General features: G+C 55.6%; 2 protein-coding genes across 3 annotated transcripts; both read right to left on the reverse strand.

The window, feature by feature from the left end:
* Positions 1–688: 688 nt before the first annotated feature.
* C1QB (complement C1q B chain) lies at positions 689–6,045 on the reverse strand. The gene is made up of 3 exons (XM_088022572.1): positions 5,959–6,045; positions 2,570–2,767; positions 689–1,412 (listed from the first exon to the last, which is right to left on the reverse strand). The coding sequence occupies exons 2-3, from the start codon at positions 2,742–2,744 to the stop codon at positions 838–840; spliced, it is 750 nt and encodes a 249-aa protein (XP_087878698.1). The 5' UTR covers positions 2,745–2,767; positions 5,959–6,045; the 3' UTR covers positions 689–837.
* A 4,118-nt stretch (positions 6,046–10,163) lies between these two features.
* C1QC (complement C1q C chain) lies at positions 10,164–13,955 on the reverse strand. Of its 2 annotated transcripts, none has more exons than XM_028090828.2 (3): positions 13,849–13,955; positions 13,378–13,571; positions 10,164–11,010 (listed from the first exon to the last, which is right to left on the reverse strand). In XM_028090828.2, the coding sequence occupies exons 2-3, from the start codon at positions 13,556–13,558 to the stop codon at positions 10,454–10,456; spliced, it is 738 nt and encodes a 245-aa protein (XP_027946629.1). In that variant the 5' UTR covers positions 13,559–13,571; positions 13,849–13,955; the 3' UTR covers positions 10,164–10,453. The 2 variants fall into 2 exon arrangements, with proteins under 2 accessions (XP_027946629.1, XP_027946630.1); XM_028090829.2 differs by having other exon boundaries at positions 13,762–13,850.
* Between the last annotated feature and the right edge of the window lie 359 nt (positions 13,956–14,314).

Raw genomic sequence — 14,314 nt, forward strand, 5'->3', positions numbered from 1 at the left:
AAATACATAAATCTTTTTTTAAAGATTTTATTTATTTATTTGAGAGAGAGAGAATGAGAGATAGAGAGCATGAGAGGGAAGAGGTTCAGAGGGAGAAGCAGACTCCCTGCTCAGCAGAGAGCCTGATGTGGGACTTGATCCTGGGACTCCAGGATCATGACCTGAGCCAAAGGCAGTCGCCTAACCAACTGAGCCACCCAGGCGCCCATAAATACATAAATCTTAAAAAAAAAAAAAAGAACAAAAGCCTCTGTAGTGGCCGGCCTCAATATGTTGCCTTGAAAGAGGCCTCAGGTCGTCAGGTGGGCCGACCCCTTTCTGTTTGTGGGATCGAGGATGGTCCCTTCATCCTTCTGACCCTCAGTTTTGTCCTCTGTAAACTGGGTGCAATGCAACCTGTCTCCCAGGATGAGTGTGAGGCTTAATGAGAGAATGAAAGGGTCTAGTCCAGTGCTTGGAACATAATAGGTGCTCAGTAGATGGTGTGCCTTTCCCATCTCCCACTGTGTGGCTGTCATGGAGCAGGGCACAGAGTCTGGCTCTCCAGTCACCTCCAATCAGATAGAGTTTCTGCTTTCAGAGGTCATGCATTCATTCATTCATTCATTCAACCAGCATTCAAGCAACATTTCTGAGCACCTACTGTGCACTAGGTGTTGGGACACAGAGTTGAATTAGACCACTGTCCTTTGGCCTTGAAAAGTTTATTTACTCATTCATTCAGCAACATCCACGGAGCCCTACTTGTGTTTTGGCCTGGTGGGGGTGGCGTTGGGGGTAAAAGTGAGCATTGCTGGTGGGGGAGGGGATGAAGAGGGGGTGAACTAGCCTCACAGCTCATGCCTCTGCGTCTGGGAAGAGCAGGAACCCAGAGAAGATGCTATTGGCACCTTCCATGCCCAGCAGGGAGTTCTTGTCTGTGGCCTGCAGGAAGACGTTCTCCCCCTGGGTCAGCCTGAGGACCACACTGCCCGTGGTGACCTGGAAGGTGCTCTGGACGTAGTCGCAGAAGGTAACCACCTTCTCCATGCGCTCCCGGCCCCGCATGAGGTTCACGCACAGGTTCCCTCGAGAGCTGGCGTGGTAGGTGAAGTAGTAAATGCCGGGCACGTTGCAGGTGAACTTGCCACTTCGAGGTTCATAGTTGCGGTTCTCGTTGGTGATCACGTGGTCGAAGCGGATGGTCTGGTCCCGCCGCAGGACACTGTTGATGGTCCTCGTGGCAGAGAAGGCGATTTTCTGCGTGGCCTTGTAGTCCCCTGATTCACCCTTGGGGCCGCGGGCTCCGGGGGGCCCTGGGGAACCTTTGGGGCCGATGGGGCCCTTGGGACCTACTTTGCCTGGTTTCCCAGGAATCCCTGGGTCTCCCTTCTCCCCATACTCGCCATGGTCTCCAGCCAGCCCTGGCAGCCCTGGAAAAGGAGAGACAGTAGACATGATAGGCTAGGGATCACTGAGAACCAAAGGAAAGAGCCCTGGGCCGGGAGGCCGGGAGACTGGCCGTGTAATCTTTGACATGTCCCTGCTTCTTTCTGGACCTCAGCTTCCCTGTGTGGAACGGGGGGCGGTGGGCGGTTTCCTCTCAGCCCCACTTTCCTGACAGCAATGGGACCTAACGCCAGAGGTGCGGACAACGGTGTCTCCTCAGGGAGGGTGCTGGACCTGCACGCCTCACCAGCTCATCCAACCTCCCTTGATCTGGCCTGGAGCTGGGTAATGAATTCTTGGCCCACACGCTATCCCTCCTCACCCCCTTCCCCAGGGCAGATGTCTTTACTCAATCCAGACATTCCTTTCACCAGAGCCTGGAAGTGGGCCCTGGAAACCTTCTCGTGGCCACGCCAAGCGACCGCCACCCCTCTGTTTGGCACAGTGTGAGAGAAAACCTCTCTTCCAGGAAAGTGGTGGAGTATTGTGGCTGAGAGCATGGGCTCAGGGGACAGACAGATGCCCTGCCACACCTGCCGTTATTAATCGTGTCACCTTGACAGAGTCACATTCTCTGGGGCTCAGCTTCCTCCTCTGTAAAATGGGCATGAGGATATTTTGCGGGATTGTGAGGGTTACTTGCGATTATGTGAGGACAGCAGTTGGTTTTGGTTAAATGAATGAATGAACTACATTTTACGGGGGGGTGGTGTCTTGGTGAGAAGTCTCATTTGAACCCTGTGACAACCACACAAAGAATCTGCCCACGTTTTATAGGTAAAGAAACCGCATTTCAGAGAGGGGAAGCCACCCACCCGGGAGGCAGCCCGGGGTTCTCTCTCTCTGCCTGGAGTTAGGGGTGAGAGAGCCACGGTCTGGTCTCAGCCTCGACACGGACTGGGCTCCCCTGGGCAAATCAGTAGCCTTTCCAGACATCAGTTTTCCAGGCTGTAAAATGGGACTCGGCATTCCCTCTTCACAAAGTCATTGTGGAGTGTTGTTGGGGGGGGGGGCGGTGCTTGGCAAGCTGACGGATTTGCAAGTGCTTTTGTGATCGCTCGGGTCAGCAGCTGTGACCGGGGAGGCAGGAGACGGGGCCTTGCTCAATGACACGAGCGTCTCTCCCCAGAGCCTGCAGTACCTTTCTCTCCCTTTACCCCTGGGGTCCCGGGTTTGCCATTAGAGCCCGGTGCGCCAGGGATGCCGGGAATGCCGGGGATGGCCGGGTGTCCGGTACAGCTGCTCTGGGCCCAGGAGACATCCGGCAGACCCAGGACCAGCAGCAGCGCCAGAACGCCGCCCCCTGGGGTCTTCATCACCGCCCCGTCTCAGTTACCTCCTGCAGGGGGGACAAGACGATGGAGTGGGTTACTACCATGGAGACTCGTAGCATGGGTTCAATCATTCATTCACCGCTTCACGTATTCACTGAGTGTGTCCTTTCCACCAGACCAGACCCCGCGCTGGGTGCTGGGGTAACACAGATATGGCTCTTGCTTTCACGGGGCTGGCGGTCTTAGGGGAAGGAGGACGATAAACAGGTCAACATACAAGTAAAGGGAAGTAGTGAGAGACTGTGCAGAGCGCTCTGTAGGCAACGCAGGGGTGCTTGGAGGGAGAGGGGGAGCAACTGGAATTGAGGGGCAGGTGGATGGTTTTCTGGGGTCGAGGGGCAGCGGGCAGCCTCTCTGAGAGTGGTGTTCAGGCTGAGACCTGGAGGTTCAGGAAGGGCTGGAGCAAGAATGTTCCGGGAGGAAAGGAAGCAGGGGCAAAGGCCCAGAGATAAGATAGCGCCTGGAGTGTCGAGGCCCCACAGGGAGGCCAGTGTGGCTGGAGGGGAGTGAGGGGTCAGAGGGGTGAGGGGTCAAGGTTGTGGTTCTTGGGCTTTGGGTTTTCTTGCAAGCGTTCCTATTCATTAGAGTTTCTGAGTTCAGGGTGCCTGTGCTGTTTCCATAGTGGGCCACTTTACATCCTCAGAGCAGCCCTGCCTGGAGGAAGCTCTTGTTTTTATACTGAAGAGGACCCTGAAGTTCAGGGAGGCCCAGACACTTGCTCAGGGTCATACAGGAAGGACTGTAGCCAGACTCAAACCCAGGCCCGTCTGCCTCTGAAGCCAGCTTCCCTGCCAGCACACCAGGCTGTCTCTGCTGATGGAATATTCTCAGGTCCCTCCAAAGGCCCAGGTAAGAGGGAAGCGTGGACCCCTTCTGAATCCCGGAGAACTAGGAAGGACTGAGCTGTCTTGAGCTGGTCAGAACAGCCAGCACCCCATAGCATTAGTTCTCAAGACAAGAAGGGACCTCAAAACTCATTGAATCCAACATTGCTTTAAAAAATTGAGGTAATGGGACGCCTAGGTGGCGCCGTCAGTTAGGCATCTGACTCTTGGTTTCGGCTCAGATCGTGATCTTGGGGTCGTGAGATCGAGCCCCACGTTGGGCTCTGCACTCAGGGTGGAGTCCGCTTGGGATTCTCTCTCCCTCTCCCTCTGCCCCTCCCGCTCCTGCTCGTACTCTCTCTCTAAAAAATAAAATAAGGGAACCTTTAAAAAAAATTGAGGGTCATTCACATAATAAAAATTTAACCTAAAATGTTTATTTTTGCATAATACCAGTTTGCATTCTTCCTGGAGGCTTTACAAAATGACGGATTTGACAACTTCAATAACCCATGCAATGGGCATTTAGCCAGGCTCTGGGCCAAACACTTTACGTGCCGCTATCTCATTTCCCGTGGTCCTTACCACAGCCCCCCAGGAAAGCAACCGGCTTTCTCCTCCAGATGAGGACACTGGGTACTAGAGAGGGTGGGAGCCCCGTCAGGGTTACGTGGCCGCCTTGTGGCTGGAATTCCAACCCACGTCCACTGGATCTTAAAACCCACAGGGTGTTCCGTTAAGAGGCCGCTGAGCTTGGTGGTTCAAATGTGGGCTTTGGAGCCGGACAGGCTGACAGGGGCTACTGCGCAGTGACATTTTGAGCCGCGCTGGGTACGGGCGGCCGCTCAGTGGAGGAGGCATCTATCCTTACTGCTCAGCAGGCTCGGCGCCAGGGGCAGTGGTGAGAGGCCCCGGTGTCAGAAGGATAGCAATGCTACCGGGAGCCGAATCAGCCTCTGCCACGTCTGGGTGAGGGCCTCAGGCAAGTCGCTTCTCTCTGGCGCCTTTCCCCTTCCATAAAATGGGGATAACACTAATCTCTGCCACGCAGGATTGGTGGGGGGATGGATGAGGTAGGGCCCGGCATGGTGGAAATGCTAAATGAATATTAGCCTTTTTTTGTATTATCCCCGTCATCCAAGAATCCCCAAGCATTGGGATATGACGGAGGATGGTTGGAAAGGTATAAAACAGGATCCAGCCCCTTGGGGAGATGGGGCTCGGGGAGAGGAGGTCTCAGGTGGAGGCAGCCCAGGAGTGGAGAGCTCCAAGCAGGGGGTGGAGGGATGAGGGCGGTGGGTCCAGACCCACCATGAGACTCGGGCTTCCTGGGGAAGCAGGAGGTGGGGCTGGGGTGGGGAGTGGGAAGATCCAGTTTCCGGCTCATCTCAGGGGCCACTGAGTCTCAGATTTGGGCAGGGACCTAGGATTCATCTGGTCTGACCCCTGTCCCTGCCACCTGTCACCCCTGCCAGCCTTGCTCCTCACATCTTTCCCAGGTCACCAGTCCTCCCGTCTCCTTCCAGCCCCCAACAGTCCCTTCCCACCCGCTCCCCAACTTGCAATCAGGCCAACTGAACTTTGAACTCCCCCCCCCCCCCCCCCCCCGCTGCCAGCTCACTGCATGACCTCAGGCAAGTCCCTTAGCCTCTCTGAGCCTCTCTAGCAAAGCTAACTTCTACCTGTCAGGGCTGAGGGTTAAATGAGGTGGAGTCTAAGAGGAATGAGATCTCTTGTGGGGCGTCTGATCCCAACCCCTCCTTTATCAACGTGATTCGGTTCACTCAGTGCTAACTAATAACGAATCTCAACTCCACCTACAAGTCAAATTCGTTCCTTGAAAGAGTCAAGCTGAGCTTTCTCAGCAGACCGAGAGGAAAGGAGAGAAGGCAGGTGTTGGAGAAATGCTGGGCTGGGTGGAGGGGGACCTGGGTTCTAATTTCACCTCTGCCTCCCACGTATCTTGAACCAGGTCATTCGCTAAGCTCTGGGTGAGCTTGACCTCCTTCAGGGCTCCCAGTGCCCCTAAAATGTTCTATTATTCCCAGAGAGGGTCCAGGCTGAGAGAAGTTACATGCCTTGCCCCAGGTCACCAGCATCTAAGAGACAGAAGCAGGACTCAGCTTGAGTCTTGGTGGCTCCCATGTTAGGCTGCCTCCCATCACTTGGGGCCCCGGATAGCAGTAGACTCCCAAGCACACCCCCAGGGAGTTTGACTCCCCAGGTCTGGGATTGGGCCCAGGGATCCGCATGGTTAATCGCCCCCAGTGGCTCTGAGGCAGGGGACGCAAGGCCTCCCCTTTGGACATCATCACCATCTGCCATATTGGTCCTGCTGGCCGGTCCCCCCAGGCGCCGAACCCCATCCTCACCTGGGAACCTGGTGTCTGGTGATGCCGCTGGGCCGGGCAGCAGTGGGACCAGGAGCCAGGTCCTTGCTGCTCTCAGGCCAAAGCGGAAGTCCCATTCCCCAGAGATAGGAAGGGCCTTCCCCAGACAACCCCCACCCATGGACCCAGCAGGACGGCCCCCTCCACTCTTAGCCCATCCAGGCAGTTTCAGGTCTCATTTCTGCAATCTGGAGGGGTTTACTGTAAATGGGGAGGGTGGTTGGCCAGTTTGGTTTCGCCAGCTCAGCAGCCGTTGGGGGAACAGGCTGTGCTGGGAGAATGTCCACAACTGGTGGCTTGCGTGTCAGGGCCCCCGGCCTTGTGATCCCCTCCAGCAGACATGGGTGTTCCTCACTGAAATGAGAACATGGCTGGCCCGGTGCCTGAGCACTGGATTCGGAGTCAGAAACCGTGATTCATATTCTGGCTCTGCTACTCATCAGAGAGCTTGATTCCTGAGGTCTCAAATGGGGGCCTAAGTGTTCTCCGCCAAGAGGACTCAAGGGAGCCCCAGTTTCCTCTGCTAGATGTTGGGGCTATAATGACCAATGCCCCGTAGACGGCACAGGGCCCTGGGGGGCTCATTTGCGATTGTGGAGGAGAAAGTGGAGCATAAACTAGGAAGTACAAGGCACATGTTAATTGTTACTACCATGCCATGTCTCAGGCTTCCCTTTTCTGGGCTCATCTCCTCTGCCTTCTTCCCATTCTATACTTCCGCTCTTGCCCTGTTCTCAGAAAATTATCTAGTAATGAATTTTAAATGCAGTCATTATTTATTGATAGCCCTTCCTCTGCTTACAGCAAGGCTCAAAGCTGATGACAATGATGGGCATAGGCACGGGCTTATTGCTTGCTGATCCTGGAATCACACCAGGTCAGGGCTGGAGAGGGGCTCAGAGGTCAGCCAGCTCATTCCCCTCGCCTTAAATATGGGAAAACTGAGGCCAAGAGAGGAGAAAGTCATCACTGAACAAATGTCTATCATGAGCCTCTCCGTGCTAGGTGCTGGGCACAGAGTCACAAACAGGTCAGCCATGGCTCTTGTCCCCATGGAGAGTTTCTTCTGCTGGGGGAGACTGGTGTTAAACAATGAATGAAGCAGTGGTCTTATGGCCTCTGCGATAAATGTCAGAGAAAAGAGAGGACTAGGAGCACCTGGGTGGCTCAGCTGAATGAGCGTCGGACCCTTGGTTTCAGCTGGAGCCCACACCTCATACAAGTGGTAGCTGCAGGACTCAGAGACAGGCATACCTGGCACCAGGGTATCAGCCAGCTTGCTGAGGCTGCATCTAAGGCAATATGATGCCCCTCGCAGGGATGGGTACCCCTCGCAGGGATGGCTGCCCCTCGCAGGGAGGGGTGCCCCTCGTAGGGATGGATGCCCGTCGCAGGGATGGGTGCCCCTTTCAGGGATGGGTGCCTCTCGCAGGGATGGGTGCCCCTCGCAGGAATGGGTGTCCCTCGCAGGGATGGGTGCCCCTCGCAGGCATGTGTGCCCCTTGCAGGGATGTGTGCCTCTTGCAGGGATGGATGCCCAGCCAGCGCCAGGAGTTGCCACAGGTCAGGAGGGCCCCACTTGACATCTGTGCTTGGAGATAGAACATCTTTGGGCTTGTGGATGCTGATTGATGGAAATTAAGGTTACCTGCAGTGGGTATTAGGGAAAGAAGAGACTAGCTTGGTAAAGCCAAAGGGTTTCTGGGCTCGGCCAACTATAGACTCAAAGGGACTTGGCCTGGATGAGGAGGGGAAGGCAGTGGATTCTGAGCAGGGAGAAGGGTAGAGTTCCATAACACTTAGTCTCTGAACCTATAAAATTGTAAATTCGCAGGTTGCAGGTCCAGGGTTCTTCTGAAGGTCCCCAAGGGCCGCCTGGGCTTCTAATTCTTTGGTGGCTGATGGCAATGAGAAAAGGTGAATTTGAACTTGGGGTTTAAGGAGACGGCTCGAGACTAAGAGCAGGAGGCAGCAGGTAGGGGAGGATGGGCATGGGCTTAGGAATCAGCCTCTCCCGAGTTTGAATCCCAGCTTTGCCTTGGTCTAGCTATGTGGCCTCAGGCATATTTACTGGCCTCGGTTTCCCCATATATGAAGGGAAAGCATGGGTTGTGGGGGGCCAGTGAAGTAACCTGGCACATCCAGGGCCCAGCCCTCTGCAGGCCCCCCATGCAAACCTGGGGACAGTGTTATATATATGAAGAGAAGACCAAATTCTTGGAGCCTGCGTGCATGGGAGCCATGCCTGGATCAGGGACCAGGAGTGGAGGGGTCTCTGGGCCTCAGCCTCTGAGTAGGAGTCAGCTAGTGTCTGTATAAAAATCTCTGCCTTGCATCCCTGGCACAGAGGGGAATGATCCCTACCTAGGGTGGGAGAAGAGACATACAACTCAAAATTCTGTGGTCTAAAAGGGATTCCTTGAGGCGTGGGGTGTCCTTTTCTTCTTTTTAATGATTTTATTTCTTTATTTTGTTCGGGGGGGAGGGGCCACAGGAGAGGGAGAGAGAGAGACTGTCAAGCAGACTCAAGCCACCCCTTGGGGTGTCCTATGCTGGTTCATGTCCCACCTCCACTGCCCCTTGCTTGCCCCCCTTCGAAGCCCTCGCCAGGTTCCCCTCAGCCCAGCAGACAAGCTGGCATTTTCGAAGGCCTGTCTCTCCTGACAAAGCGAGAACAACAAGGAAACAATTATGGAAAATAAAAATGGCACAAAAATTGTCGTTTCCAAAGTACAGGTTTCTCATCTGACACCGTGGCCTACATAAACGGTGTATTGATTTTTTAAACAAAAGAGAACTGAGAAAAAAGATGTAGCACTTGAGGCGCTGCTGGGCAGACTGCTAAGTGGCTGATGGAGGACAGCCGTGAGGAGTGGCCCCGTGACCTGGCCCTGTCCCTGCCAGAGGCACCCCCTGACCCAGCCAGGGTTCCTAGGCCCTTGCCTCTGTTCCCACTCTGTGAGTACATGCGTGTGTGTGCATGTGTGTGCACACATGATTTTGTTGCACCACCAGATTTGGGAACCTGGGCTCTAAAAAGTCACCTAGTTTGTGATCCAAGGCTCTGGAGGGCACTGCGGGGACACACATGGGAGAATCAGGGAAGGCTTCGTGGAGGAGGTGATCTTTGTGTTGACCCCTGACGGCTGAGTGTGTATTATCCAGGTGGATGGAGGACTAGTGTGAGCAGGGTGAGGGCTCTGCAGGATGAAGAAACAACATGGCAAAGGCAGGAGGGTGTGGACTGGCTCCTTTCACGAACAAAGGAGCCAGAGTGGGTGGAGCTGGTGGCGGGCTGCTGTGGCAGCCCCGGTGGGTCAGTGCCTCTGTGAGCTCCGCGGGGTCTCGTGGAAGCAGGCTGAGATCTCAGCGAGGCCGGGGCAGGTTCTCCTTGGGTCTCTGTGGGCTCTGAGGCCGGATGGGCAGTCTGCCCAGGAAAGTTACACTTTTTATCTTTTTTGAACTTGAACTGTCAACCCTTCTCAGGGTCACCACAATGAAAGGGCTGTGGCTAGTGTCAGGCTTCCTGGTCCTCCAACAAGGATCATGCCAACCGGACCCAACCATCAGTAGCCTTGTGTGGAAGCCTGACAGCCTCGGGGCAGCACTCGTTTTTGTTGAGCGCCTGGGGGCTCCCAGAGTCTGACAGTTATTTGGGGTGAATCAGACAACCGGGGACACAGATTCTCTCTCTCTTACTGGCTCATGCCCATCTCACTCATTCATTTACTCTGCTTTTAGTCACTCATTTACCCACTATTCATTCATTCATTCGCTCCAACTAACTCATTAATTCGGCACAAATCCACTGCACATCTGTTCTTGGTCTACATTGGGCTTACCTGAGCCCAAACTCCTCCTGTGACAGGTGCAGCCACAATTCAACATAGGTCTGGGAATTCAAACACTCCCGTTTACCTGTGAGCATGGATAACTTTAATGACAGTAGCACCTCTCACCCAAATAAGTGACAGCAGATAGCCCATTGGGAACCTCTTGCAGCCTTCCATCACACTCTCCCAAATGGCCACAGGACGCTGAGTGTCTCAACATTGGCACCAACCTTTACTGAGCACCAGCTAGAGGCTCTGTCTAAATCTAGAGCCTGCAGATGGCTGCGGCAGGTGCAAAGCTGAGGATGAAGAGGCCCGCTTCTTCGAGAACTTGGCAGTGAGAAGCCTGAACCGTGCATATTTATCAATTTATTTATTTATTTATTTATTTCTCTATGTCCTTGCCTTTCCCAAGACTTGGTGGGTGGCGGGAACCATTGACAGTATTAGAAGGTGTTGGTTAAGTCTCAAAGCAGTGGCTCCTGAAGGAGCTCAGAGGAGGGAGAGAATGTGGGGCACGGGGTCAGGGCGGGCTTCCTGGAGGAGGAGTCCATCAGGCGGGGAGAATGGCCCGAGCACAGCGGTTCTTGCAGGGAAGCTGAGGGAGGCGGGACGGCCCTGGGGCTGGAACAGGCCTGACCGCCCTAGTCAGGAAAGAGCAGGAAGCCGGAGAAGACGCTGTCAGAGCCTTCGGTGCCCACCATGCCGTTGTAGTCATTGACGGCCAGCCACACCTGTTCACCCACCGGCAGCCGCAGCAGCACACCGCCCGAGCTGACCTGCTTGCTGTTGGACATGTGGTCACAGAAGGTGGTCACCTTGGCGCCACTCTGGTACAGGTGCACGCACAGGTTGGCCGTCTGCGACGTGTGGTACACGAAGTAGTAAAGCCCCGGGACTTTGCAGGTGAACTTGCCGGTGCTGGTATCATAATCCCCCTGCGGGTTGGTGATGACTGTGTTGAACTTGACCAGGCTGTTGGGCCTGGGGTGCTCAGCCGTCTGCCGTGTGACTGTGAACACGGACTGGTGCTTCTGCTTGTACCTGCCCTCCTCGCCTGGCTCCCCTGGGGGTCCTATGAGACCGGGAACCCCTGGCATCCCAGAGGTTCCCATGGGGCCATTCTTCCCGGGAAAGCCAGGTGTGCCGGGTTCTCCCTTCCGACCCTTGGGTCCTCGTGTTCCAGGGATAGCTGGGATTCCTGGGGAGAGAGCAGGTGGGAAGGAGGTGATGGGGCAGGGGGCAGCGACCCCGGGGGTGTCCTCCAGGGCACATAACACCAGAGTTTAGCCTCTGGAACCTCCTTCCCCAGGTGGACTATCACCTGGAGTCCTGCCTCCCTACGGACTTGCCCTCTGACCGTGGCTACGGTGCCCCCCTGTCGGTCGGCCTCAGTTTCCACATGTATGATGGAGAGGGTAGGCCTAACCAGCATCAGCACGTGTCAGAGCGCGTTCTAACACGATTTTGTAGCACGTGAAGATTTGTGTAACCAACCCCTTCCCTGCAAACAAATGGACCTATAATTTTGTATTATTTTTTTAAAAGAGGGCCCTCAACATTTTATAAGCTTCAGAACTCCGCAGAACTTGTGTCCGTTCCTGAGACGGAACCACCCCGGACCAGCTTAGCATGCGGGAAGCACTGGATGGAGCCAAACGGAAACTGCCCCACTAAGGGGGTTGTTGTCTCCCCTGGCCCCATTCAGCCGCCCGGAGCCCCTTATGACACCTGGGCTGGTTCCACTTCTCTCATGGTACAGATGAGGAAACTGAGGCTGGAGACTCACTCAAGGCCAAGCAGCCAGGAGGAGGTGGAGTCAAGATTGGAAAGTCAAGTCTGTCTGAGTCCTAGTCAGAGCGTGTGATTTTTGTGACAGCCCTGATTCTCTGAGCCTCTGTGAGATTTTTCTCCCCTTGTCCAAACCGTACTCATCTTTTAGGGCCGGGCTCTCGTCTCCTCTTCCCGGAAGCCCGCTCTGGCCAAGCCTACCAGCCTCATGGCTGCTTCCTCCTTTGACTTCCTTACGGTTGGCTTTCTGTGCCGACCTATTTGTGACAGATCCTCCCTCTATGGTTGTGTGAGCCTTTTAGGTCCTGGGGTTAGGAGAGGGGGACCAGGATCCAACAGACCTAGGCGAAAGCTGCCTGACCCTGGGCAGGTAACCTCCCCTCCCCGAGCTTCTGCGTGACTAACTGAGGAAAGGGTGTAATAGAACGGATTCCAGAGAGCTGCTGGGAGCTTGGAGTGGGAGAGTGAGCGTTCCAGGCACCGCATAGGAAGTGCTCAGGAAGGTCAGCTCCTGGTGAGGCCTGCAAGGTGTGCAGGGCCTTGTCTCATCCCTCAGGATCGCTTCCAGCAACTGATTGGGAGGGGGAGGACATGCCATGGGGAGGGGCCTGACAGGCAGTGGGGAGGGTAGTGGCTAAAACATACGCCGAGCATTTGGAACCATGCCTGGCATATAGTAGGAGCTCGATAATTGGTTGCCATCGGCCACCCTAGGCCACGAGATGGCCAGAGGCAGCTGTGCAGTCTACGTTCTCGAAAAATGGCAGACCTGGGGGCCTCATTTGGCTAACCCTGAATCAGAGAATTCCTTCTGGAATGTTGGCAAAATTCCATTCTAGTGCCAGGAGTGAAGATGACAGTGGGGAAATTCCTAAGGACATTCCTCATCCCTGGCCTGCCCCCGCCCCCCGCCTCTGCCGCCCCCCATCACCTCTGTCCAACCACACCCCAGTCTCACCCACACTGGCTCCAGACACACCTGCATCCCAGATATGCACCTTCTGACCGAGAAGGCGCCCCCAGACTCCAGCGCTTGCCCAGCACCCACGCCCCCTCACGTCTTCAGCCCCTTTTGCTCACGCTAGGGCTTGCCCATCATTCTGCAATCCTGACTTCTCACTCCCCGTGCCCCCAACTAGGGGGACGGAGGTGAGCACAGATCCGATAAAAACAATATAACTATGCAGCTATAACATGCATAGGCTCTGCCACCCTGAGACCCTACCATGTTCGCGGTGCTGTTTTACATTTCAACTTGTTTAATCATCCCAGCACCCCTATGCACTAGGTACAACCATCTCCCCATTTGACAGATGAGGACACTGAGGCACTTCACACAGGGAAGTGGTAGGGCTGGGATTTGAACCCTGGCTATCTGTGTGTTGTGGACACTCAATGTGTGGGCCCCACCCCCCAGAAGTCCATGCTACAGGGCAGGGGGTAGAGGGGCTGTAGTCAAAGAGCACAGCGCTTTAGAGTTTGCCAAAGGTCTTCAGAATCATCTCCTGTGATCCTCCCTGCCCCGTCCTGGGACAGGTGCTCTTGTTCGCTCCCTGGTGTCAGATGAGACCCTGAGGCACAAAATTGGGGAACAGGGAGAACCGAGCCCTGGGCTCTGAGAAGAAATGGGCTACACCTGCCAGGAAAGCGGGACTCTGCTCTGGGAGTCTTGCCAACAGGTTGCTGTCCTCCTCCCCCCAGCTTAGCCTCGGACGGACACTTTGCCCGCTGCCCCCAGGCCTCAGGTGACCCCTCCCCAGCAGGCCGGCAGACTCACCTGGCTCACCCTTGGGCCCCGGCCATCCATCATATCCATCCTTCCCGGGGGCCCCTGGTAGGCCCGGCATCCCAGGGATCCCGTAGCAGCCTGTGCTGGCCTGGCCCCCAAGTGGCAACGCCAGCAGGAGCAGCATCAGGTTTAGTCCAAGGCGGGGCCAGGAGCTGGACCCCATGTCCATCCTGGGGAAGGATCTGGGTGGGGAGAGAGCCGAGTTCACTCCCTTGCTCCCCAGGCCGGTCCTTCTCAGCCCTCTGGAGCCTACCTCCCTCCCCAGGCCCCTTGCCCCTTGGGGTCTGGGACTGCAGGATGGATGGGAGATGAGACCTCTTCTCTGAGCCCAGGCCCTTAGCTCTCAGCAACGGGGACCCTCCTTCCCCTTACCAATCAAGTTGTCCCCATGTTTCAGGGAGGCGGCAGGGGGAAGCTGCCATTTGCCCTCGCCTGGGGTGTGGGGGTTCCTGGCCTCACCTGAGGTGGCAGGATTCTGGTCTGGTCACAGAGATGTCCTCAAATCTGCTTCCCCTCTCCGGGGCAGGAGGACACCGCGTCAGAGCAGACACAGCGAGGAGGGCCCACAGCAGGCTGGGCGGCCCCCTCCCCTCTGCTCACCCTGCCCCCAATCCCACATCCCCTTTCCCATAATTTGTCCTGACTCAATACTTTCTTTTGGGTACTGAGCCCAGCTGACCACAGCGATGCCCCTGCGTTCCCCATCCTAGGGTCATGCGTGTCTGAAATGAGGAAATGTCCACTGCCCCGGATCTGCTGGAGGGAGTGTGTGTGTGTGTGTGTGTGTGTGTGTGTGTGTGTGTGTGTCCAGTTCAGCCCATCCCCATTTGTTGGCATTTACTGTGCCTGAGACAGCTGTTTTACAATGTCCCTAGGAGGAAGTTATAACCCCCTTTGCAGATGAAGAAACTGAGTCTCGGGGTGA

The sequence above is a fragment of the Eumetopias jubatus genome, unplaced genomic scaffold (genome assembly GCF_037043125.1).
Source record: "Eumetopias jubatus isolate StellerSeaLion01/CBP00866 unplaced genomic scaffold, mEumJub1_p1.0 scaffold_4, whole genome shotgun sequence".
Lineage (NCBI taxonomy): Eukaryota > Metazoa > Chordata > Mammalia > Carnivora > Otariidae > Eumetopias > Eumetopias jubatus.